The sequence below is a fragment of the Bactrocera oleae genome, chromosome 5 (assembly GCF_042242935.1).
Source record: "Bactrocera oleae isolate idBacOlea1 chromosome 5, idBacOlea1, whole genome shotgun sequence".
Classification (NCBI taxonomy): domain Eukaryota; kingdom Metazoa; phylum Arthropoda; class Insecta; order Diptera; family Tephritidae; genus Bactrocera; species Bactrocera oleae.
The window spans coordinates 57,767,710-57,795,196 of NC_091539.1; the positions used below are offsets into that span (position 1 = coordinate 57,767,710).

The window sequence follows — 27,487 nt, forward strand, 5'->3', positions numbered from 1 at the left end:
GTAGTAATGAGCTAAAGCAAGCGGCATGGAATTTCAAGCATTCTCAAATGTTATGAGAATAAACTAACAAGCCATCAATTTACTAAATACGTATCAAACTGAAACATTTTTGAGATGTCTTGTCTTCTCTTCGAACAAAAGCGTGGTTTCGGCCCCCTATATGTGGCAACAGACCGCCAAGCTGTCAGAGAAGATACTCGTTTATAAAAAATTAAATAAAAACACACTATTAGGATTTCACCATGCGGACCATGAAAGATCAAAGATTATGCTGCGCGTTTTTTCTAAAGATTTATTTTGGAAAATTCACAGTGTTAAAATTCATAAGATTTACATTAACATACAGAAACCATATATAATGTCAACACCCTTTTAGAATGCATAGGAAACCCTAATAAACCACTCAAGACGTCTAGAAGAAAGCGTGGTAGCCATTGATTGAAGGTGGCACTCTTATGGGAAATGATTTCAATATTTTTAGAACTTTCTTCCGTTTATTTCTGTTTTGTAAGAATAAATCAGCCATATATGAGTCCATAATCAGAAAGCTTCAAAATGGAAAGCTATAATCTACTTTTATATTAAAAATTGGATTATTATTTTGTAGGTCCATATGCTGAATATTGTTCAACCTCTTATACCGATTTATCGTCGGTCAATATGTTAGATATCTTAATATCTCAAAGAAATTAAATGGATATGTTTTCTTGAGGGTAATGTGGTTTGATAAGCAATGTATTTATAATGGTCTAATAAGGTAAATTTAATGATTCCTATTAAATATAGAAATTCTTATGGATATTAAACCACTAACTTGATTGAATAAAAATTATTACTTAATCTGTACCATAAGCAAGTTTGGCATTAACGCGATCGGTTCATAAGTTTGCCGCGTACCGTAATACATTCCAACGTATTCAATATAAAGGGGACGCCCAATTACTCACAATAACCCCTCCGAATACGTGCACTGCCAAATAATTCGTTTATTTACTTTGTTGCCTGACATGGATTCGCACGAATGTTTTTATGAATGCTTATTTCACAATATAATGGATGGGTGGATTTGCCCACAAATTATTGGTGTGTATGTGTGTATGAATGTGTGTTTGGAAGCATGTACATTTGCTTACATACAAAATATACAAGCTAATACATATGGCAGTATGTGATATACAGGTTGGTTGAAAAGTGGGTAGTGCTCACCAAGAAATAGCACTACTAGCTCCATGTCTTTTTCTTCACATGTTGGTACATCTGTTGTGAGAACAAATGCAAAGTTACAAGTCAATATGTTAATTAATTCATTGTTTGCGAGCCATTTGAAGTTGACGTGTCAGAGATTTTTTTTTTTAATATGGAAAAAATTGAATATCGCGCAGTTATTTGATTCGTTGTTTTGAAAGGTTTAAAAACAAAGGAAATTTATGAACAATTGTTAGAAGTGTATATGGAGTCCTCACCTTTCATTGAGCTATATTTGTGAGATAATATTGTGAGTGAAGATCTCTCTATTTGACTAAGCGTGAAATTGCTAATGCCATTGGCACTTCAGATGAAGCCAATGATGAGTACCTCATATTTTACATGAAGAATTACATATGAAAAAGTTGTTTGCAAAGTTAGTGCCGCACACGTTAACAATTCAATGAAAACTGGATCGAAAACAAATTCCGCAGCATAATTAGGAGCATTTTAAGCAGAATAATACCGATTTTTTTGCGTCGTTTTATAACCATGGATGAGACTTGGATCCACCACTATGATCCTAAATTGAAACAAAAACGTTTAGAGTGGACTGAAGCTGGTTGTTCAACACCAAAGCAGGTTAAGTCACAACGATCAGCAAAGAAGGTTATAGCATCAGTTTTACGGGATGCAAAAGGAATTTTGTTAATTGATTATCTGCAGAAATGTAAAACAATCAACTCAGAATATAATTGCAGCCTTTTGGATCAGGTGTATGAAAATTTCGTGAGGAAAGACTTGTTTTGCGGCTATTTTGCAGAGCTTTCGAAAAGTCATTATAGGGATGGCATAAAATTATTGGACGATCATTGGAATAAGTGTATTGAAGTTAAGGGAGACTAAATTTAATAAAATTTAAATATTTCGTACCAAAAACAGTACTTTTTCATTTCGAGCGCAGAAACTTTTCAATCAACTTGTATGAACCAAGGAATAGCATAAATGGGCGCGTAGGTGTGAGCGTATGAGGCTAAATTAGGCAGCAGTTTGTGGCAAATGGCTCCTTTACATACATACATAAGGCATGTGCAATAGTTGCGAGAGTATTTACATTACGAATTTCACATGGAAACATATTACATCTCTGAAATTAATGATCCGAAAAGAGAGCAAACTAACATGAATGTATGTATGTATATATGTATGTATTCCTAAATTTTTTAGTAATATATACATGTATTTGGAATTAATTTATTAATTTATCAATGAATATGTTCCGTAGAAGTATATATGTATATATTTTTGACTAATGGTCTAAAGTAATTTTCGCTGCCGTGATTGTTAATTTATTAACGATATTAATTACCAAATTTAAACGGTATTTAATAAAGGCAAACCATAATGAAATTTTCGTGAAAACTTAACTGTTTCATTTAGCATTTTTAATTGGCTTGCCACCTTAATAATTTTAATTACTAATAATAAATTTTATAGCAACAAACATTTTTAAAAGCATCGAAATGATTGACAGGCGCCTGATGTTCTAATATTTTCACTTCGAAACAGCATCGCTAATTTGCCGAACTAATCACCATAACCATTTACATACCAGATATATCGATTCATGGACATGAATTTCATATGCATTTTGAAAATTTAAGTTTATTTTTTTTTGTATGTCGCCTATAAGTATGCTATATATTTTGGAAAATCTTTTATCTTGAAAGTGGAGAGTTTTGAAAAGCTGAACGGAAAAAAGTACAGGGTGCTTCTAAACACAAATTTATCGTCTTGTTTAAAATATTTCTCATTTAATGGAAATAATGCACACATGTTTGATTTATGTAGTCGATTACCAAGTGAACTCAGAAGCATTGCTTTGAATTTACTTGTTTATTTGCATTCATTTCATTTCTAAATCAGCTTGATAATGTGATAAATTTCTTTATTGACAAACAGATGGCGCTAGGTCAGGGTCGCACAATGAGATTTCGGGTGGATTAAATTCAAATCTCCTCGGTGACAAGATTAACAAGTGTTATTTTTGTATGTCAGAATCTTGCTAAGTCTAGTAGATTAGTGGGATAATCTACTCAACAGCCTAAATCTCGTGCTTAAGTGTTGGTCGGAACTTGGTACAAGAGATATCAAACAAAAATACTTCAATTTAACATTTTTCAAATTTTCGTGGTTACGTTAAATAATAAATCATATAACATATATTCAATAAATAGATACGATTTATATTTCTTAAGTTGTAATAAAATTGATAGGTGAATTAAGCAAACATCATAAGGTATATGAAAATGAGTGAAAATAAGAAACTACAATTAATTTTTATTATAATTTTTATTACAATAGAATAAACAATAATACCTAAATGTTTTTAAAGAAAAAATTTTAACTAGTCAAGCCGAATACCGAAAGTCTTCCTACGACCGTCGAGTACATTACGAGCAGCAACATTTCCTAAAACTACTTGAGAAATATTTTATGCATTTACAGGAATAATAACAATTATTTTTGTTTTCAAGAGATTATGGCAAAGAATTTTGCTTTATTATAAAGATAAGAGTTTACCATTATGGTTTAAGAATGATTTTGAGCAAATAACCGCCGCGGTCGCCTCGAACAAATTCCAGCCGTGAAGCCCACTTTTTGCAACAATTGGGGCCGAATGTCAGCAAAACGCGCCGAGTATTTTCTTTCAAGGCGTCAATCGTCTCGGGCTTATCTGCGGAGACAAATAATTTCGCATAACCCCAAAAAAATAGTCCAGCGATGGTTAATCGCACGATCTTGGAGGCCACATCACAGGCTCACAACGCGAAATAATGCGCTCATCAAAAGTTTCCTTCAACAAATTGATTTCTTTTAATGACTTAGGTTGTAAAAGCGTCTCAACAATTACTTGTGGATTATCATCATTTAAAAAGCGACAATTTTGTTTATTAACCTACACATTCAACCAAAAGTGGGCATCAACGCTGAACAAATCCTTTTTGTGAAAATCGGGATCGGTGGCCATCTCGTCTTGGCCCCATTCACTGAACATGCGATGCGCTTGATAATCATTTCGCTTCAATTCTCGCACGAGTTGGATTTTGTAAGTCCACAAACCAAGATCCTTCCGCAAAATCTCTCACAAAGTGAATTAGCACAGCTCCAAACTTTTCAGATTTAGTCAGTCCCACAGTTCAGCCCACAGTTAACATTTTTTTTTGTTTATTCATAGTCTGAAAAAAATACCACACTCAAATCACTTGCCTATACGCAACCCATATTATTGCATCAGTTCATCATATTTATATACCCATATTATATAATATTAATTTCCAGTAAAATAATATTTTGTTTTTTCTTGAAAGAAAATTTATATTTTCTAATTATTTTCATTTTTATTAAGACATAAATGTATTTTACTCATTAAAATTTGTATTAAAATTTGCTACTTTCATCCATCGAATGCTGAAAAATATACTTTTCCTCTACGTACCCGAGCACCCATGTATGTTACTCGTATTTATCTAACTGTGAGTGTGTTGAGTCATTAAATGATGCAGTCGCAGGAAAAATAAGAAACACGAAATTAAACAATTTATTGTAATTATGCATCAAATGTAAAGCTAAATATTTTCTTAAATATATGAACTCGAAATTAACCCAGTTTATAATCGTTGCAAACAAGTCAAATGTCTAGAAAAACGAAAATTTATACGGCGACAAGCCATTAGCAACCAAACAAAAAGAAAGCAAATTTCAATACTAAGAAACTGATGATTGTGAAAAAAGTAAGAGACTCTTTGTATGTGGTATCTCGGTATCTCATATTTAAATTTGTTTAATTATTTGGCGCGCAAATGGACTAAACTGCTGGCAGGCTGGGAGCAGATGTCGCGAAAGCGTACGCCTGCTGAAAAAGTAATATTATTTTGAAAATAACCAAACGAAAATTAAAAAAAAAATTATGTAAAGGCTGTGAGAGAGCGTTTGGCAAATGGGTATGAATGGACACATGTGTTGTATGTCGCTACCTCTTTTTTGTTGCTGTCATGTTCGTTTAGCAAACAACACGACATATTGTCGGCACACTTTCGGAAGAACAAATTGGCGTTAAAACAAGAATGTGAAAAAATAATAAGTTTGAAATGAAAGCTGAGAGTAAATCTAAAATGAAAATTGAGCTATAAGATCGATGCAACACAAAGATGCACACGCACGGTAGAACACCATATAAGACTTTGGAGTTTATATAATCAATAACATAAATTTTAAAGTTTTGCAAATAAGGTATTAAATTATTAATTTAAAAATTATATATTATAATTCTAATATATTTATTATTGAATATAATCCTTTCGATAGTTAATACAAGAAGAAAAGCTAAACGCCTTTTCTTTGCCATTTCTTTAAAAAAAAATACTAAAAATTCGAGTTTATTATGCAACATACTAGATATTTATGGCGAAAGAGTCATTTTGTGATGTTTTGCCGTTGGCTCCAAAACAGACGATCATTTCTACATTGTTGCCAAATTTCTTTCTAGCCTGCTCGATTAAAAGATCTGGGAACAGAAAAGCCGCTGCGTGCGCTGTGTTTTAATTCATTGTGACAAGGTTTTGATGATATTATTCTTCAGATATGGTAGGACAGTTTTTCCTTAAATTCTAAATCGACATCAAAATAGATTATATTTTCACCGAATACTTTCAAGTGAGCTTAATTTAGAGGTCTGGGAACAGAAAAACTATGAACCAGATCCCCAGATTAACTTGAAAGCAATCCGAAGTCCAATTCTAGCAATTTTCCGATCATTTTCATTCATTGTGACATGGTTTTGATGAAATAGAGTTTTCTACAGCTTCAATAAGGATTTCGAAACAGACTTCTCGATGATTGATCCTATACTGTTGTCAAATTTATTTCTAGTGAGCTTAATTTTGAGCTCTGGGTACAGAAAAAGTCCCTGTTAACCAGATCCCAAGATTTTAGTGACTACGGAAATAATCCGAGGCCCTTTTCGATCGTTTTAATTGATGAGGTGTATTGTTTTAATGAAACGGTGCTTTTTTTCTTCAAAAGGGACTGTTTTTCCTGCATTTCAAAATGTTCCCCACCCTCGGCATTTAACTACATTGTTGCCAAATTTCTTTTCAGCTAGCTTAATCGATTTACTCTACATTGTTAGCGAATTTCTTTCCAGCGAGCTTAATCTTTAGATCTAGGATCTTTAAAACGGTCCAATAATAATATATTATATAATATGTTGGTCGCTGTTGTATAGCGAGTCTTCATTGGTCAATGCACATCCCAAATTATAGACGCTATAACTTAGTCAGCTCGTTCCATCAACTTCAGTCCACTTGGATGACTATCTTGAACTTTGAAATAAAATTCTTAAGCCATATTTTATCTAATTATTTGTCAAATAACGACTCAACCATTTATTATGCTTGATCAGCTCTAAATAATGTTCAGAAACATTAATTCGTTTTTGTTTTTATCATTTATAAGCTTGATCAGCAATCACATGTACAAAATTTTCGCATACTGAACTTCATCTTATTATCCTTCAAAAATATTTTATAGAGTTTTTGATATTTTCATAGCTGTATCTTTTGGACGTCAGTACTCTTGTGGTAACAATCCTTATTTTGCCGATATTTAGCTAAACACTAACGAAATGTTGCTTCATCTGGCGCCAAGCCTGGTTAAAACTCCATATAGTCATTATTTGTTGTCAGTAGTCATGGTTTTAATGCGATTTCGTCCATATTAATACCATGATGGGTATATACTTCTATGAATATACGCACTAAGTTTAATTAAAATCGATTATGTTATCCAAAATTGAGCGGATGCGCGATTGTAGTTTTAAACATATTCTGAGTTGAGCCTGTAATATAGTTCCCATCGTCGAATTATAAGTTTCCGAACTTTTCTTACAGGGTTATGCGATATACTTTTTTTGAATTATGAAAGATGTGCATGTATATTAAGCGCCTTTGACTAGTTGAAGCTACTTTATGAGTTATAGGCATTCAACTTATTGAATAAGCTATATTTTTAAAAGATCTAAATGCCACATGCAAATGTTTCGCAAAATATATCATTAATATAGTTATATTAAGTAATTTGAAATTTTAATTACTTAATTAATGTTGCTCAAAATTATTTGGCAAATAGAGTATGCATGTGTACCATACATGACAAAAATCGACCAGACAACACAGAAAAAAATTTGAAGGCGGCATACATATGTAGGTACTTGTAATGTAAAGCTGAGTGGCAAAAACAAGAAATGGGTGAATGAAACTGACTCATTTGTAATAGTCACACATACAAAAATTGTAAAATAAATATACAAATTAATTAAATAAATTATTAATATAAATATGTTGTGACTCACTATATATTAGCCGCGTTATTGGCTTAGCATTGTAATTACGCGCAAATAGTATTACTATTCAACATTATTTGGCAGCAAAAGGAATTTAGTTTAACAATTTAATCGAAACATTCATATAAGCCAAGCAAAAATTAAAATAAAGTGTCATAAGCAAAATAATAATATAGCTAATTTAAAGTTTTGTTAATATATAAATACTTTATTATACATATGCTATACACAATATAGTACAGACATACCCATATATATATAGATATTAATATAAAAATGTGCGCTGAAGTATCTACATACAAATTATTGTGCATAGACAAATGTAGCGTATACGCCCACGCGTCTGCAGAACAACCAGATCGACCGGCATGCATATTTGCATACATATAAATATATATATACATTTGTTGGTGAGGTACCATTAAAGTATATATACATATACATATTTGTTTTTGCCCATTAATTATAGTGACAACTGTAACGCTTGAATTCTTCTGCAAGAAGGATTAAAAACAAACACGCATAGTATATATGTATATATTTGCCGATATGCTATTTAGCAAGGCTAGGCCATTGGAATAAATGGGTGAACAATTTGAAAATTATGTGAGATTAAAAATTGATCGGCGAGGATTAGTTGCTAAGCAGGAATTTATGTGGGAAAAGTTAAAAAAAATTAACTTCAAAAAGGAATGCGAAATATTTGGAGACAAATTGTTTGAAATATTTCGAAGCAGTGGTTAAATATACTTTTGCACAAAAATAAAATATTAAAGGCATTTGAAAGAGTAATATTTAGAAATTAAAAAATAAAAATAAGTAAAAAAATTCAAAATAAAATTTAAAAAGTAAAAAAAAAAATATAATAAAAAAAAATTATAAAAACATAAGATTTTAAACGTGTACTATGCTGTACATAACTTAAAAATATTTTTGTATTTGCTAAAAATAAATTATTCAAAATTTTTTCTTTATAATTTTAAGGACATTTATTTTTATATACATAAATAATACACAATACAAAGTACGAGTACGAGTACAACTATTTACAATGAATATTCGAGGTACAATTAATTGTAATTATGTTTTTTTTTTTTTGGTTTTTTTAATGTTATTTTGTTGCACAAAATATGTTTGCTTAAGAACTGTGTCAGCATGTCTTTGCAGCATAAAGTAAATTTTCTAAAGAAAATTTTAAACAAAAAACATATAAGTTTAAGAAAACTTGAATGAAATTATGATAAATTAAAATCGAAAACATTTTCTTATATATTATAAATATGCCAGCGGCATTTTTGTTTCAATTTTTCAAAATTAACTTATGCATAAACATGATTTGCAACCGATTTCCAGCGCTGTGGTGTTTTTCGGAGATTTTCAAATATACTTTTTGCTTGAATTTCTAATTTTCTTCATTCACTTTTTCAGCTCCCGCCCGCTTACTTCACCTCCTTCACTTTCTCTGCCTCCAAATAGCTACGCATCACGCAATCACCCAGTCCCAGCTTGTCCATAATCTCCAATATATCTTCACAGAATTTTGCCTTAGCCGCCACTTCCTCATCATCGCAATCTTCTCGACTCTTCGACAGGCGTGCTATTACTTGTAGTTTGGCATCGATTACAACGTAATTGCTATCCGGTATAAAGCCGGAGCTTTTGTCTCTCAAATACAGCACCACCGATTTCAGTGACTTCGAGTTGAATTTCGAACTTATCGCGCCGGAAGCGAAATCTTGTGATTTTATCAATTGCGCATGCGTAGATTTCTGTTTGCAAACCAAGCAATTCCAGTTAGGGTGCGGCAGACCGGTGGTTTCGGGTACGGCAAGACCCGAACAGTTCGTGTCGCGACAGTAGAGAGCGGAAATGAAAGCGCCTTTTTCCTTTTTTGAGTAGATGGGGAAAAGAAAGTTTGGGAATATGATTACTATTTGAACATAATGTATTGAAAATTCACGCACCACTGTTGTAAATGCTCACATGCTCTCAAACTCACATGCACTACGCTCAAATTAAAAGCCTTTGCAATACAAATATATATAAATATAGACAGAAATATTATATTTACAAAAATTTTAAGAATAAACTATCTGAATTTTCTCAACATAGAAAAAAAAAACTAAAAAATATATCCGCTTTATTATAACCCATAAATATTAATGTTATTGCTTAGTCTGCTATTTATCAAGATATTTTTCGCTGTTTGAAGGCCTACTCATATTCATTCTATAATACATATGTATATCCTCACTAAACTAATAATTCTATAATATATTCATACTAAAGCTCTTCATGTTGTTGTTTCTTAAGCAGATATTCTGCTAACTGTATTTGACGTCATAACTTGATAACTTAATAAATATTTGTGTCTGTGCATAAATAAAAAAAAAATTTGAGAACATATTTGCTTGAATTTTAAACAAAAACAATTTATAAGTTCAGTTTTAATATAATCTATTCCAACCAATGCACATAACCTAACCTGCTTCTCTGAATCGATAATATTAAAGCTTCCTGTCTATTTTTTCAAAGCACAATAAAGCTATGCTGCAAAGCGATACAAAAATATATTTAAAAATAATAATAAAAGATAACAGAATAATTAGAAGAGCACTGTTTCCACATTATTATTCTACTTTATTTAAAAAAATATATATATACTTGAGATTGTAACGGCTTTTATCATTAAATGAGCCAAAAAAAAAATACCACGCTTTTGACTAAGACTCCAAATCTCGAAGTCAAAATATTGAATACTTAGTTTTTGAAAGTAGCGATACCTTCAATTCAATATGGGTATATACTGCTATAACTTACTGCTATTAATTCAAATTTTTTGTCTTTTTGTAAGTTACGCTTATTTTAAGGGGTTACATTGGTGTCACGGCTTCCACAATGCTCAAGTTGATACCAATGATAGTTTAGGAGATACAGCTTTGGAAAGTTGCGCGCTCAAGGTCAGCTATATACTTATATAGTCACTTAAAATTTAAGGCGCGTTTTTCTCGAAACTGTCCTTTTAAAGTCGGTTGTCAAGATTTCTCACGAACTACTCAACGGATATTAACGATCTCACAGGTCTATAATTTACAAGGTCTTTCCGCGGCGAAGGCACCAAAATTTGCGTGTTTTTGTAAAAACGTCTGCCAAAAATTATATTGTAATCACTGTGCCTGCAAACTACTCGATAAAAACAATTCTTAGATTGATATAACTCTTTTATGTTCATGTGAAATTTGTTCTCCATATGTCAATTAGTATTTATGTCAACTTGTTTATTACCTGAAACATTCCTACTAGGCGATTTTTACCTTGAAAAAAATTTAATAACGAATTTGTTTAAAATTTTGTGTTTCCAATTGAGTCGCGGTTACGGAATCGTTGCAAATGTTGCAGAGTTGTTTTAAGGAGTCTATTTTATCACGAACATAAAGTATTTAAGTGACACAAAGCATTCAGTGAAAGTCGTGAAGTCAGCGAAAACTTGCCCTCTCGCGAGTCATCCATCAACCTCAGTGAATAACGATAACATCGAAAAAAAAGAAACAGTGCTTGAATGAAAATCGTCGTGTTGTCATTAGAGAGAAAGCAGAGGATCTCATCATTTCTTATAGATCACCTCAGTACATTTTGGTTAATGTTTTGGTTATGAAGCGTATCAATGCTAGACTCGTAATAGAAGGCCTGAGGATTGTATTAAAATACAGCAAAGTCACGGGTAATTTATGTTTCTTTTAAAACACCATTGGGTGAAAAAACCTTAAGGCTTAACTAAAAGTAATTTTAGTAATAACTCGATATTGGTCGAAAACATAAATCGAACACAGATTATTTAGAGTGTCAGTCAGAATGTACATCTGACAACACAGAGAAAAACTATCGTTGGTTCAAAACTTCTTTTTAAATATATTCAAATACTTATTATAGTTCCAATATTACTAACTAGATCATAAAATAGCACACTAAAACTCACCTAAATAAGAGCCTTCTAAAATAACTGTAGAGAAATATTAACAAAAAAATAATTAATAAATTAATACAGTAAAAATTCAAGGTCATACAAAGAACCGTCTAAACAAAAGGCAGAGCACAGACACGTAACGTTTGAAGGAAATGATTTCGTAGAGAACAAAAAGCAATAAAACGAAAAAATTATGGTAAATCTTTACTACATTACATTAGTTCCGCAATAAATTATCTATTCTATTTAGATTTCAAAACAATTTTCTCGTCACTGGAAACACACAGTCACAGAAATTGCCAGCCAATTTGAAGAAAGAAATCTTACTAGCCATCGACACTTAGTACTTGGCGTACGCCGATTGCCCGCGTGTGGCCCAAGTTCAAGAACAACAACAAAATGTCGAAAATGATCACACAGCCGATCAGTCAGTTTGACATGCATACGTCCAACAAGGCGCCCCACAGCAGCCACTTGCTCACTATAGTTTTTGTTTTAGCCTGCTTTTCCACGCAATTAAATATTTTGCTTTCGGAATTTCATTTTGTATGTTTTGATTTCATTCTAAATTTTGTTTTTATTTTACCCATACACACTGAGTTCTGAGTGTTTATTTTTCCAAGCAAATATGATTGCTAATTTAATTAGCACCTTATTGTCGCGAGGCAGACGAAACTAATGAACGAAAACGCATAGGAAAACCTTGTGGAACATACTAGTCTAACTGTTTTCTTCCATTAAGCAGGCAAAGAAAAAAATTTTTGCTCGTAGCTACTACTAGCTACTGCATATTTCTTGAAATTTTCTTGATTAAATCATATCTTGATCGAACTTCATTCGCGTTGAGTTTTTGCACCCGACCAAGTGATTTCCCCGATTGTATTGCTGCTGTTATATAAACTTTATAAAAATGTCTTTCACGTAACTTTACCGACCGATGGCCCCACCTAACTCAAGAAATGCTATCATAATCCGAATCGGACACGTAGTTTGGTAATTGGTGGCTCTACTAATTTTAGAAAAATTGAAAAAGGGTCAGTTCGATTCCAGTCAGTAAACTGTAGTACCAGTGTAAGGTAAACTATAATAATAAAGTGGTCTTACGTGGGTTTTGGATAAACCATTCCCAGGTAGCATGAAAACGGCTACCACAAAGGAATAAGCGTCCATTATCTTATATTGATTAGAAGAACGTGAAATAGCTGTGATAGCAGGTATTTCAAACTTTGTACACGATAAAAATGTTGGCGGATTGAGTTCCGCCTCTGGTACACAAAAGAGGCCAAGGTACAGTCAAAACAGTAGACTTCACCCGGCGAGCCTGGTATGATGAAGACCAAAAATATAATATGCATCGTTTGGGAATGTAATCTACATAAACTACCTGGTAAAGGGCAAAACTACCTACTCTACTATACCGAATTATTAGACTTAATCAATGCCGAATTTCAGAAAGATAGCATAAGTATCCACTGTAATCTAGATTGGCAATAAGAAGTTTATCGCCGCCACGAATACGGGCTACTTTGCAGATTCCCAAAAAATGTATTTTTCAGACGGTAAAAGAAGTTAGAGCATCGCTGAGTCAATTATAATGAGCTAAAAGTAGATTTTGTGGAGAAGTCAATCACTTATTATATATTATATTTTTTATATATATTTTGTGGGCTAAGTACTTATTGGACAGCCCTCATTTATATAAGTGAAATATATATACTTATACTTACAAGTATATAAATGAGTAATATTTTTTCTTTTCTGTCAATCGTAAAAGCCTACTATTTGTTATGCCACATATCTTCACACGCATCGCAGACTCTCTAAGGCGCACTAATAAATTATTTAAATGCTAGAATAACACTTTAGGTATTTGTGAACAGCACGAATCATTTTATATTCAAAATATGGTAAATACCCATTTAAATGCTCTCGGAAAAATCGTTAAAAATCTAAATGACTACTGAGTATCCCCATAAATTTATTTTATAGTCAACGGCTTTCTTGTAGGGCGTTTTCATAGCATCTCCCTTGAAAAAACAAACATTTCATGTCAAATATTGAAAAAGTTACGCGTATATGCTTTTTGCAATAACCATTGCACGTAAATGTGTATGTTGATTAAATATTTAAATTATTTATTTTTGAGCTGCTTAGCGTGCCAATTCTGTCACATATTTTATGATTAGGGATTTGTTTATGAATTTATTTACGTTTTTGATGTTAATTAGCTGCCTATTGCTATAAATTGTTCACTTTAATTTTTGAAAAACGTTGAATTTGCGAGCAGTAAATGGCGCATATAATTTTCAATAATTTTTATGGAATTTGAGGTGTTATCATGAGTAAATGGCGACATATGACCGTTTGCTTGTTGGCAAGGCAAAGTCATTAAGAACTCAGATATGATCAAGGCTGCAAGTGGCTGTCCACTCAAGGCTAGTGGAGGAGTGTCTAGTATCTTAATTAAGTATTTTATATATAGGGTGGAATTGCTGAAGATCGCTGTAAAGCCGATGAGCTCGCAAGCAAACGCACCTTGATACATTATCACCAGGCAATACATCTGCAATCGTAATGACAGTTAAGCCTGAAGCGATTCACAAGGGATCTGATGTGAATAGAAAACAGGCCACTAGTAAGCGAAAACTGTCACATAGAAATATATTCATACAGTGAGACTGGTTACTTACGAAGTTGTTTCGAAAGAGAAGAGAAAAATAGCTCAGCACATCCTTCTTGAAAATTTTACCTTTGTGAAACTAAGGGTAAACCATGTTGGAACTAATACCTTCAATTCAGAATTGTGATGGACCTAAAATGCTTCGTCGAGGGTTTATATTTATTTTTAAAAGATAATTATACACACAGATTATTCCACAGAAAACTTATCTGTTTTCCCTAAAAATGTTTTAAAACGTGTTATAGTCTTCTAGTTTATCACGAACACAAATATTTAAGTGGCACAAAGCATTCAGTGAAGGTCGTGAAGTCATCAGAAACTTGCCTCCTGCGTGTCGTCCATCCACCTCTGTGAATAACGATAACATCGAAAATTTAAAGAAACAATGCTTGAAAATCATCGTGTTGGCATCAGAGTGATAGTTGAGGATCTCAAAATCGGTTATGGATTAGGTAGACTTTTTAGACCTGAAACTTTTGCAAAAACGACGTCGAGTACAGGTCACAAAAATGATGCTTAACAACATAGATGAGGACGCTATATTCGTCAAACGCATTATTCCTGGTACAGAGATGTGGGTTTATGAATATAAAGTCGAAACTGTCCTACATAAATATTTTAAATGGCATTTCAAAAATGAGCCGAAAGTGAAAAAACCAAAATTTGCTGAAGGCACTAAAGGTCGTCCCAGCCAAAGCATTAATCAAATGCATGGAAAATTTGATCAATCGTTGGCATCCTTGTATTGGGTCAAACGGCGATAAAAAATATGTCTATTAAAATTTTTGAAAATGTATTTTTTTGTCAGTCCGGTTAATGCTCTTTGTCTTCTATTGTATGATTAGAAGTGTTAAACCTAACAGAATGCATGAAAGATCCATGTGCAGCAGTAAACTAGAGCCAGAAGGTCATTTGTTGTTGGATTATTCAAGGCATTGCAACGCTGTTCATGAATATCGAGTTGGAGAATTTCATTATTTGAGAGGCTCACTTACAGGAATTTTAAGATTACTGAGCATAGGCAATAACAAAAAACATTTTCACACATTTTATTTACTTTTCTATAACACTCTTAACTCTCTTCGCTCCGAAAATTACACTTTCACATATCACTTTCTCCCAAATATTTATCACCTAAACTCACTCGCACAGGCACACTTACTGTTGGATCGGAGCAACGCGGACACTTGCAGGTGAATCCTTTCTTCATTTTCAAAAACAAATGGCGTGCAGTATTGCTCGTAAACAATTTCGTATATGTGGTGGTGATCTCAGTGCCAGCTGATATATCCACCGAAGCGCGCACCACCATATTTCTGGTTTTCTCCTCGAACGTGTAATATGAATTGGGAATGCAATCGTGATTCATGACAGCGAATAATGGGAATAAGGCGCGATAGAGAAACTCTGCATTATCATTGGAACGATCGGCGGTCTCATCGAAGCCATTTGTACGCAACACCGCAACAGTACGATTCATAATCTCAATCACTTTTTTATCGGTGGGAAATTCGTTGAAACCCTTAGCGGCATTACGCACTTCCGTACGATGATTATTATCCAAATTTGCTTGTAAACAATAGATGAGATCACGTTGATCCTTCGTCAAATTGATAGCACGTCCGACGCACAGCAAACGAATAAGCAGTGAGTTGGCCACATCCGGTTCGCAAGGTTTCCACGATTGGAAGAGGGTACAATCGGCTTTGTGTTGTTGCTTTTTGCCACACAGAGAACAAATGGGCAAACCACAACCCTGACGACACATAAACTTTGTATCCGGCAACATTTTGAAGCAATTCGAACACGAGTTGAGCGTATCCTCAGCGCGTGCAGAAGGACCGATCAGCAGCGGACTGTCGCGAAAGATCACATCACCACGTTTGATGTCGCGTGTGGCCATAATGCCGCGTCCAGCTATTTTAGAGACACCTATCTCCCAAGCAGGATCGGTGTCCTTAAAGGGCGCCAAATGGAGTGTGATTAACTCTGCGGTGCGCTTCGGACAAATCATAATTTTTGTGTGTGTTGTTATAAAATTATTATAATGGGAATCCGCAAATAAATCAGTAGGTGTACACAAGCACAGAGTTGTAATCAATTTGTCTTATTTTTAGTAAAAACTTATTTAAAATTTTAAAATTAAATAATCCCTTGTCAATGCACTAATTTCACTTTTTTTGTTGTTTTCTTATTTAATTTTTAGTTTTGCACACGTCTACCGTTATATCAAGTGTGAGAGCTTTCACTTAGCAGATTTTTTAAATATTTCGCTCTGCGTAGCCGTTGGCAAACTGTCGCCGTTTTCCAGTTTACAACGCTTTTATTCGAAAATCACAGCATTTTTTAAATAAGTGTGTGAAATTTACCACTACAGCGCCGATCATGAGCGCTATGTATATACTCACAGAGAGTGAGCATAAGTATGTGAGTGAATTTACGAAATCTTGCAAATTTCTTAATTTGAATTTAATTCGATTCAAATTGAGTGCTCGATGCCGTGTAGACCATTGAAAGCGCCTACAAATAGTGTTGGTATTTTTGCGGTTTTGGTTTAGTGAGTACTCAGGGAGCTAAGAAACCGGTACGTCGAAAAAATTAAAAGATTTATAATATGTTTTAAAACTATAGAAGTATTCGGTACAAAGACAAGGTTTATGAAATTTGAGTTTACAACTATCCTAACCTTCAAAACACAGAGTAGTGCAGTTCGTGTCCGAAATGGTGCATCCTGGGTAACGCTAAATGACCTGCGGTTTTATAATAGGATATATATAATTAGGAATTAACGTTTTGGATTTCGGTTTGAACCCTGAGCCATCCTGCCACTTGAGTATGCTCGGGTGACACTCAGCAGAAATGGCTGGTTGGCTAATGTCGTAACTACCTCCGCCCCCGTCAGCATTTAGTTGCTATGGTAGATGTTGATTGAGAAGACTCGCTCTTTACGCTGGTCGGCTCTCAAGAGAGACAACATTGAAACCATTAAAAGCGACTACCTATCTCTGGGAGTGTAGAACCCAAAGGGACGAAACCATCACCTGCCAAGACTACGAAAGGGGCCGGTGCAGCCTCTATCTCGAATACATCTAGGCTAGTCCTACTAGGGAAAGAAAAGACGGAGCAAGTAGGTAGAAAACTACTGACTTCTGACAGTGCCAGGACACCTGTACGCGGCAGAATCGCGCTACGGGAATTGAACAACATTTAGCGAAATCGCCAAGTGCGCGCATACCATTGAACGTGGCGTATACGAATGCAGTAAGGAGAAGTGAAAAAAGATGGCTGGAGTCATTTTCTCGGTTTTCATGAAGATGGTCAGAGGGAACCCTGGGCTTCCTCCAAGGTTTGAAAGTGCCGGGTGGTACCATGGGCTTCACAAGCTCATAAAGTGTGCTGATGAGCAATTGGTAACTCTCCACAAAGATGTAGTGTCTCTCTTGGGAGAAATGTGGAAATTGGCCAAATTGAAGGCCGTTGATCTTCGATTGTTCGGGTCTGAGGAACCGAACCGAGAAACCTTAGCAAACCGAGCAAGCCCTGATACTGCTCAATGCAGAGTCCCTCAGCACTCTCAAGGAATCCAGCCATAAGCAATGGCTTTTAAAGGGGGACTCTAATGATCTTCCCTACGGATTCAACCCCCTAATGCGTTAGAGGAAAAGGAAGGAGATGACCTATGAACCAAAGAGGCAGACCCGGAGTTATCGGAATTATTATTCGTATTTTAAAAGAAAAAATTATATATTGGTAAAAGTAATGGCAAAAAAAATATAACTACTTGCGGGTACTCGGTTCGGCAGTCTCGTTTTGCCAACATTAAATAAGATTAGACTTCAATTTGTCACTCTCATTGCACTGACAGCTCCCACAATGCAACTACGGGAGACTCGACCACTCAATGAGCTGGCAGAAACCCAAACGAACACAGTCACGATGGCGTAGGCGCACAGTGACCGCAGGTAAGAAGGTGCACCAAATTATAATAATGAAGATAATGATGATGCCGCAAAATGTCGTTGGCTTAAAGCACTAGGCACACACCCGGTATGCTGCTGTTCTCTACAAAGATGATACTCGACGATATTGCACTTCGGGTGTTGAGCCAAAACAGAAACAAAAACAAAATGCTCCCACACACTTGCATGCTTGGCCGCCCTGTGGAATTATGAATTTATCGCTGGCGGATCAGCCAAACGCGCATGAAATTATGATGCTCACACAATGTTGGCGAAATATTCGTGAGGTGCTCGACTGTAGGATTACTTTGACGCTGTAATTAAAACTTTCGGTTTTTGTTTTTGGTGGTAATGTAATGAATATATTGTACATATACATTTTGTAGTACAAGTACTCATAACAAGTTGTGTTTATCGGTATATTATTAAAATATATTTTAATAATTGGTGTCTTGTTGTGTCACGAGCACTTTGACGTAAATAATTCTAGCTGCAGAAATTCGTAATTCTTGCATATTTTTCCGCTGATTCAACTCTGTGAATATTGTTACTTGTATACCCTTTATTTTGCTGTTTTTGTTATTGTCGACTGTGGTTGATGTTAATATCACGTTTTCAGTTGCCACAACACTGTTAAGAATTTAGATAAAATTTTTGTGTATATTTTTAAAAAAATTTCTAGATGTTTTTATTTCAAAATTCATGCATTTCCCTCTTAAACTTGTCCATCATATAATTCTAAATATTATTTCAATTATATTTATGCGCATTTCGAAATCGAAAATTGTCAATTAAATTTTTATATCAATTAAAATTTGCGCTTGCATTCCACCGCAACAAAACAAATTAAATATTGGGAAAAAATCATTAATAAAATCATTTAAAAATTTCTGTTAAAATTGAAAATTTTGTTTTGCTTTTTTTTCACTAGGTATTTGGTATGCAAATATTGATTATTATTGTTGTTTTATTTTTCTTTTGCTTCTTTTGCAATATGCTGCTGGCGCTACCTGCCGCGCGCATGTCTTCACTTGAGGCGCGCCCAGCAGTCGGTGGTCGGCGTGCGCTTGTAAATAGCTCAGTGGGTGAAATGTTCGTTGTGGTTGTTATTCTATTATATAATATGTGTATGTAAAATGAATTTAAATATTTGTTGGCGTAGTCTCGCCATGCTTGGAATTATTGGTGTTGCGCAAAATTAATTGCTACTGTCATGCGTGTGCGCAATGATTTTATATGCGAGAATTCGGGAAGAAAACTAAGAAAGAGATTAGTGTAAAATTTTTCGTGAAGCGCCAATTACAGAATATTTTTTTTGTACCGAAGATGTCACCCAATAATGTGGTATGATATATTCTTAATATAAAACGGATTTCTTACGACTGGCTGGTAACCGAAACGGAAGAATTTAGAAAAGATTCTCCATAATTAACGATGATAAATACTTGTATAACAACCCGCAACACTTCGATACAACGAAGCCCTTAAAAATTGTATAAGTTGTATGTAACGTGTAGGTTAAAATTACAATTTTTCCAACCTGTTCAGTTATACCTACAAAATTACATATGTATTTTCGACATTCGATCCTTAGACTATAAGCTTTCTTCTCATCTCATGAAAGATATATATATATGGAAGTAAGTATATTAAAGGCAAATTACTTCCATTTCCATTTACTATTGCTAATTTAAAAGTGTCTGATACAGCAGTTAATTCACCAGGTTACGTATACGCCCTGTGCAGCCGTTTAGTAACCATATTAAATATGGCTTTTGCAAGGCTATATATCTAGAATATTTCTATGGAAAACCGCTGAATGAATTGTGATATGAAATATTGTTTCACATAGCAGATATGGACTACGCATGTAGCTATTCTAATGAACTATGTAACGTTTGTTTGTGGCTACTATTTTCCTTACACTTAAAAACTTGTAAAAGTAATTTATAGTCACATGATACACTGCGTTGTTTATGTAAATATTTTGTATCTTATTTCCGCACATATGGTAGATATCATTCGCTTTAGATGCGAATAACGCTGCTCTGAATTAATTATTTACTTTATGTCAATATACCATTAAATAAAAGATTTTACAATCAGCTGTTTTATTTAATTCTTAGCTGATCATGCTTAGATCTCGACACTCAACAGACTCTGGCCTATCGGTGATCGCAGCAAAAAATATAAGAAAAAATTCGTACGTCATGTGTACTGCGGCCATTGTGGAAATGGAAGTATGGTGGACAATCTCAAGGCATAGTAATTATAATACAAAACTTGATTATATACTAGGTTTATGTATTTTATTTTTATTACTGCGCATTGTTTTTGATAAACGGTTGTATGTTATTTTTTCATGTATCTACGTATTGACGTACCACAGAAAAGAAAATAAACAAGTAATGCTGAAACGCTGCTCTAAGATGTGACGAAGAGAGCGATATTAAGTATTTAACAGTTTAGATCAAACTAGAATAAAAAAAATCGATTTTTTTACTTCAAGGGATATTATTGTCTAGAAATAAATAAAAAAATCGATTAAAAAAAGTTTGACTTTTTTTGAACATTTTCAAAATTTAACTATTCATGAATATGTCTACAAGAGAATTTTTTTAAATTCAAAATAGTTTCGGAGATATATGTAGGTATTTTGCTGACCCAGCATCCAAATTGAAATTTTGAACACGTTTTTCTCGAAACTGTTTGTTTTTTTTTTTAAACGATACCCATCATTTCTCAGGTTCTACGAGATGAATTTACCTGAAACCATATCCCCAAAATTATATTTTTCAAAAATTCGAAACAGTCAAAACAAGTGGTATAAACATAGTTTTTTCTTAAGACATTATTATAGATTAATATTTGTTTTTTTTTTTTGTTTTTTTGTTTCAGATAGGAGGGTTGAAATCGGTGTTATGGTCACGGACCAATTCATCAACTGTTAATTTTTAAAATTTTTAACTTTTTTTATTTTCTTATTTTTTTCTGTATTCTTATAAGGAAAATTAAAACTAATAGCAAAATGGATAATAATTTGATATTGATTGCCTTTTTTAAGACACTTCAAAAATTTCCTTGAAATTCATGCCTCTAGACTACATAGAATACCCCCTTAAAGTGCCTCTTTAAATCATCATTTAATTTGGTAAATATCTAGTAAATTACGTGCCATATTTTATTATTAACGGAAGTTTCTTTTTTCTACACATTTCTCTGTTTTTTTACAAGTCCGCTCTTTTATGAAATAACTTATGTAAAATTAAAAACATAAGCACTTTCCTAGCAAGTCTTATGTATATTAGGAGCTTGTTTTTTATTTTGTTGCAGAGAGCATGAGTCCCTAGAATCAACATCGCGTATAGAAGCCCTTTTGAAAAAGATAGTTCCGAAATTTGGCCAGTAGTCAGCATTTTTTAACTAAAAAGTCAGTTTAAAAGTAAAAATTTATTTATACATACAAATATATATATAGTAAAGTCTGAGACACCTACGTTGCTGCCGAACTCAACAACAACAACAAGGGACAGAAATAATTGGAGAATTAAATTGCAGCAAGCGAAGACCAGCAACGGGCTGTGGAGCTGATGATGATAAAAGTCTGAGAAAGATACTCGATTGCTTTTTCTTTACTCTAATAATAGATTGTCCAAATTAGTTACCCTAAGCCCTTAAAGAACTATTTTTCGAGTAAGGGAATAAGAATCCAATTATAATTTTTTAATTTGTAATTTTTTCTGAATATATATTACTTTATTTAGTGACACACAGTATTCGAATGCTTTACAAAGTAATAAAGCGAACTTGGTAATTAACACATAAATCATACTTATCAAAATTTCAATAATATTTATACGAGTATATTTAATATTCTCTTAACCACAAACCCCAATGCACAAGCTCAGGGACCGTACAGCTCTAGTTTTAGGCCTTGCTGCGACTTTTAAAATAATCGTGAGCGTAGGTAAGAAAACAAGTGTCCTTCCAATTCTCCTAAGGTATCTTGTCGCTCTTAAAAGAAATCTAAGTCATTGAAGGTATTTGTTATAATTAGTGCCCTATTCTATTTTCCTTACAGTCTCCATTCCAAATATTATACAGCTTTTAGCTTTAGCTGTATTTTTATAAACCTCAAATTCTTCTATCTATCTAGCATCATAATATCTTAGATTACTAAACAACCTTATACTGAAATAATCCTCCATTAATTATAATAATGCAAACAAGCAGTTACACTGTGGAATATATGTCATATTACTCCTAGTAATCCGCCAAGTAAATGAAGTGTGATATAGATGTATACACTTAGTTGCCTCTTGCCAAGGCACAGGCACACTTTACTATAAATATAACCTAAGCACAGACTTCCGCACAAGCAATGCACTTATGTAGATCGCCGCCAGCGCCACGTCGCAGTGAATGCCTGCCACGCTTGCCACATAGCTGTTGCTGCTGGCACTGGCTGCTTGCTGTTGCCGCAAATGCCTGTCATGCGCCATGCAATCAAGTCAGCGTGAACATTTTTATTAATCGAGCGTGATTTATTAGCAATTATATGTGTATACAAACACTGAGGCGCACGATTATTGCGGCGCAGACAAATTTGCAGTGCGAAATTCCAAAAAGTGAACAGGCCACAACAAAAAAACATAAATAACAACAGACAAAGAACAAGTTATTAAAATGATTGCACAAAAATTGCAGGCCATGCATAAATTGCCAGCAAAACACATATAACAACAATAGTGAAAGCAAATTGAATACAACAACCACTGCAACGCAAAAACAAAGACGAAAGCAAAAAACAAAAAACTAAGTGGCCAAGAGGCCACACGAAATAACACTGACCGGCAATGCCTCCATGCGCCACTCACGGCCTATGGCGCTCACTTCTAACGTCACGCTTGCTGGCGCTTACTTTTAGCTCAGCAAAATTGCCTGCGCGTATATAATATGTGTGTATGTTTGTGTGTGCGCTAAATTTGTTTATTTGTATTTTGCGCGTATTTGCTTTTCTTGGCCGGGCGAAATGTTTGCACGCAATGAATGACACGCGGCGGAAGTTGTAGCAATTAATGGCTCTTGTTGTTGTTGTTGCAAATGTGCGGAAGTGGTTACTGCAAGCGTGAAAACGCTTGAAGGCGTTCGAGTGCGAAAAAATTTAGTGTTTTTACGCGCGATTTCTCCAAATTGACAAATTGACACTTAACACACATGCGCTTGTCTGCAGCTGCTAATTTGTGTCACTGTTAGGCGACAATCACTTAACATATATTTACGTATACGCACTGTACGCCAGCAGTATTCAAACGCCCACACAATGCTCACTTTTGCCCGCATTTTAGCTGTTGTCTGGCAAAGCGCTCAGCGCGTTTATTTGTTTAGCCGTTGCTTAGTCAGTGTAAACAAATGTTGCCGACGTGTCATTTGCTGGTGATTTGTGTACATTAACTGCAACACAAATACACAGTCACAGCTACATTTGCATGTATGTATGTATGTATTTTCAGTATATTTTCACGTATCACTTCACCCAGCGATCGCTAATGAACGCAACTGTTGTTGTTGTGCTTGACGCTGATTTGTTTACATGTCAATCAAAATGTTTTGTTGATCTCGCTTTCTGCCACTCTTGCGCTTTTCCAGCTAAGTAAGTGGGAATTTTGAATTTATAGCGCCACCATGAAACGCTTTTGAGGCACGCAGAGTTTTGATGAATTTTGAATGAAATTTTTCGAATTAATTTAAAGTAATGGATTAAGTGGTTAAAAGTTTATTGAACCCATAAGCAAATGGATGCGTTACACATGTGTGAACAAATATATACAAAAAGCAAGTAAGGAAGTTCTAAGTTCGGGTGGAACCGAATATTTTATACTCTTGCAACTCTCATGGAGCAAAGCCCGGTAAATTACTTCAGGGGTTGGCAAAATTTCATATTAAAGGAAGTATGATTCAATCCATTTTTGACACAAAGACATACTATTATCGAAGGTTTCATTTATTTATTTTGCTATATGAATTTCATTATATATCATACATATTGACCGATATTCTCGGTAAAAAGTCAACTATAGGCACTGGGGTCCACATTTTCATTACCTAGGGGCTTAAACAGTTTTGGTTCGATTTAGACAATTTTTGGTCACAAAGTGGCATACTTTAAACGCATTATTCACGCAAAGTTTTACCCCGATGCAATCATTGTTTCTTGATTTGCATAGTGGAAAGTGAAAGAATCTAATGGAATTTAAAATTGTTTTATATGGGAAATAGGCGTGGCTTTAATCCGCGTTATGTACCGAATTTGGTTTAAAACGGTTAAGCAAATTCCAAGATATGGGTTGTCAGTTAAATGTTTGCGGTGCCACGCCTACTGTCTAACTTTGAACGCGGTTCCTATAAAGTTATCTCATACCATCTCAGAGATAAAATTTAATGTCTCTGGCGTGTTTAGTGCTTGATTTGTAGCGCTTTTAGTCGTTTTTAACAGTACTGTGATGGGGAGTGGGCGGGGTTGGCACCCGATTTTACCCATTTTTACACTGTCGATAGAAGTGCTAAAAACATTTCTTCTCAGTGAATTTTGGAGATATGCATATTAAGCATATTAGGGAGCGGGACCACGCCCAATTTTTAAAAAAACTTTCAGCTGCAGATGACTCTCCCTAATGTGATCCTGTATACCAAATAACAGCCTTCTATATTAATGGAATTTTGTGGGCGTGGCTGTGGTCCGATTACGCCCATCTGCAACACCAGCCGTCTGACGGTACCAAGAAGCATGTGTACCAAGCTTCATTTAGATATCACAATTTTTCCTCAAGTTGCAGCTTGCACAGACGGACAGCCGGACGGACAGATAGTCACCCGGTAAAGTATTTAACGTAATGCGATATGAGTTTATTGCCTTAATTGGTCGCTTGGCTATCGACATACTTGTATATATCGATCTTCTTCATGTAATATAATGTTCTGCAAAGACTTTCGCTGAAAGATAATGCAGTATTCTGGAAGTTTGAAGGATCGTCTAAGATATAGTTTTAGGCAATAGATTCAGGCGCCAACCCAATTAGTAGTTTTTTATTTATCGGTATAGATGCTGGAAGTTTCGCCAAGGAGTCGTATGGTTCTACGCCATCCACCCTTTTTATGTGACTTGAAACCTTCTCTCCTAGATAAAGCGTGAGTGTATACGATATAATTTATCCACCAACAACTTGCTTATCGAGTTATGCCCGCAGATTCTTGTGGTGAATTCAGTGCCGATTGGTGGTAGATTAAGTAACTTTCTAGTACAGACGTTGGAGTCGTAAAGCAAGATTGCCTTGACTACCGCTGTGTAACACCAATGTCTGAGGCCAGGTGATAGGTCCCATGTTGACACCAGCACCACTGGCCTTTTTCACCCTCTGTCCAAAATTACTTTCAAGCACTTGGTATGTTACTTAAATGTTAACTCAACCCCGTTGAGCTATGGGGGCTTCCATCGGGATTTTGTATCTGCTTTTATTCAGTACCATATCCGTCATATCGGCATTTATCTCAAGGTTGGCCGATATCGCCCATTCGTATATGACCTTAGAGCGTTGGCCAGTCTCAGTGGATCTATCTTCGTATAGGCGTACTGTGCTCACGATATGTCAGTAAATAGCAGCTTGTCTCTAATGTAGACGTCTAGAATCTTTTCAGTAGGAATGAAGTTAGATTTAGTGCTATATATTCTTTCGAATAAAAGTCAGTGAAATAAGCTATGATTCTAATTTTAATAATTCCAGTTCATTTATGCCAAAGTTGACTTTCGAGAAAATCAAAAACTTAAAATTACTCTGCTGTAATCTACAATTGTTGCCAAGAAGAAAGTTTTATTGCTGCAATAATCAACTTTAATTATTACTTAAAAAAATTATTGCCCCTTAAATCATTTGCCGCGGCATGTGAAGCCATTAAAGTGCCAACCAATAAACGCAAGTAATAAATAAGGCATAAATAGGCAGCACTGCATGCACGAAAATGCATACATGTCGTACTTAACTGTAAAAATATGTACATATGCGCGATCACACGGCAAACGCAAATGACGTCGGCCGCAGACTTATTTATGCATTCAAACTTAAGAAAATACCCTAGTCATACATTCCGCCTAAATCAATTTAATTTAGATGCAATTAAAATGTATCATTACATTGGAATTGGCAATAATTCTCAACTTATTTTGAATGTAAAGGTAATTTATGCGACAGAGGATAAACATGTAATATATGCTAAGTATATAAATATTGGTAGGTATATATAATGTATATAGGTGCCTATATCTGCAAGAGTATAAGAATTTAAACTAGATTAATGAAATTACGTTGCATATATTACAAGTTGTGGCAATTAATTAAGTTTTTTGTTGAGTATGTGAATTAAAATTGTACAAATATACATATGTACATATGTATGTATATGTGTATATAGAGAAAAAACAATTGAGTATATGTGTGCAATTACATTATTTTATGTTAATTTAAGTCAATTATATATTTGCTCTTTGCGAGAAAATTTTAATTTTTACCCAAATGAAATAGCGTCAAATTTTAATGACAGTCTAAGTCACCAGCAAATGTCGAACAACGGACAGTGGCAGCTGCATTGCGCTTATTTCATTAATTATTTGAGTAAAAGTGCAAAAGTAAGACACAACAACCAACAGCAATGCACAGTGATTAAATGCAAACATACTGATATATATATATACAAATATACATATTTACATATACCAGTATGCATACGTAAATGTTGCTGCGCTTAGCTAGCACCAGCTATGCAATGCAAAATTGTTGTTATATGCAAAAAAAAAAAATAAATAAAATGTGTATACTCTTGCAACATGTTGCTACAGAGTATAATAGTTTTGTTCACCTAACGGTTGTTTGTATCACCCAAAACTAATTGAGATAGATATGGAGTTATATATATATATAAAAGATCAGGATGACGAGAGGAGTGAAATTCCGAGTGACCTGAGAGTGTGTATTACAGATCGGTGGAATCAGATCATTGCCACGCCCACGAAACGTCATTAATCGAAAACATATAAAGTGCGATGACTAGCATAAGCTCCACAATAAGATACAAGAATGTTATTTGGTACAACGAATTGCATTAGCGCGGGGCATCTATAGTTGAGGAGACTTTTAAAAAATAGGCGTGGCACCGCCCTCTATGAAGTTTAATGTACATATTACCTTAAACATTCAAACTTATAATAACCAACTTCAGTCAGAGATAATTTTTTTGACTTCCTT

At 34.3% G+C, this 27,487-nt stretch overlaps 1 protein-coding gene across 1 annotated transcript; it reads right to left on the minus strand.

Moving 5' to 3' along the window:
* Positions 1 to 8,551: 8,551 nt before the first annotated feature.
* SmydA-9 (SET and MYND domain containing, arthropod-specific, member 9) lies at positions 8,552 to 16,542 on the minus strand. Its single transcript, XM_014245596.3, has 2 exons — positions 15,395 to 16,542; positions 8,552 to 9,474 (listed from the first exon to the last, which is right to left on the minus strand). Exons 1-2 carry the CDS (start codon positions 16,244 to 16,246, stop codon positions 9,028 to 9,030), a joined length of 1,299 nt encoding a protein of 432 aa, XP_014101071.1. The 5' UTR covers positions 16,247 to 16,542; the 3' UTR covers positions 8,552 to 9,027.
* Between the last annotated feature and the right edge of the window lie 10,945 nt (positions 16,543 to 27,487).

Excerpts from the sequence above, each read along its gene's own strand:
- SmydA-9 (XM_014245596.3), bottom strand. The coding sequence starts at position 16,246 with ATGATTTGTCCGAAGCGCACCGCAGAGTTAATCACACTCCATTTGGCG. Across the intron at positions 9,475-15,394 it reads CGCGTTGCTCCGATCCAACA|GAAAAAGGCGCTTTCATTTC; the intron begins GTAAGTGTGCCT and ends TACTCAAAAAAG.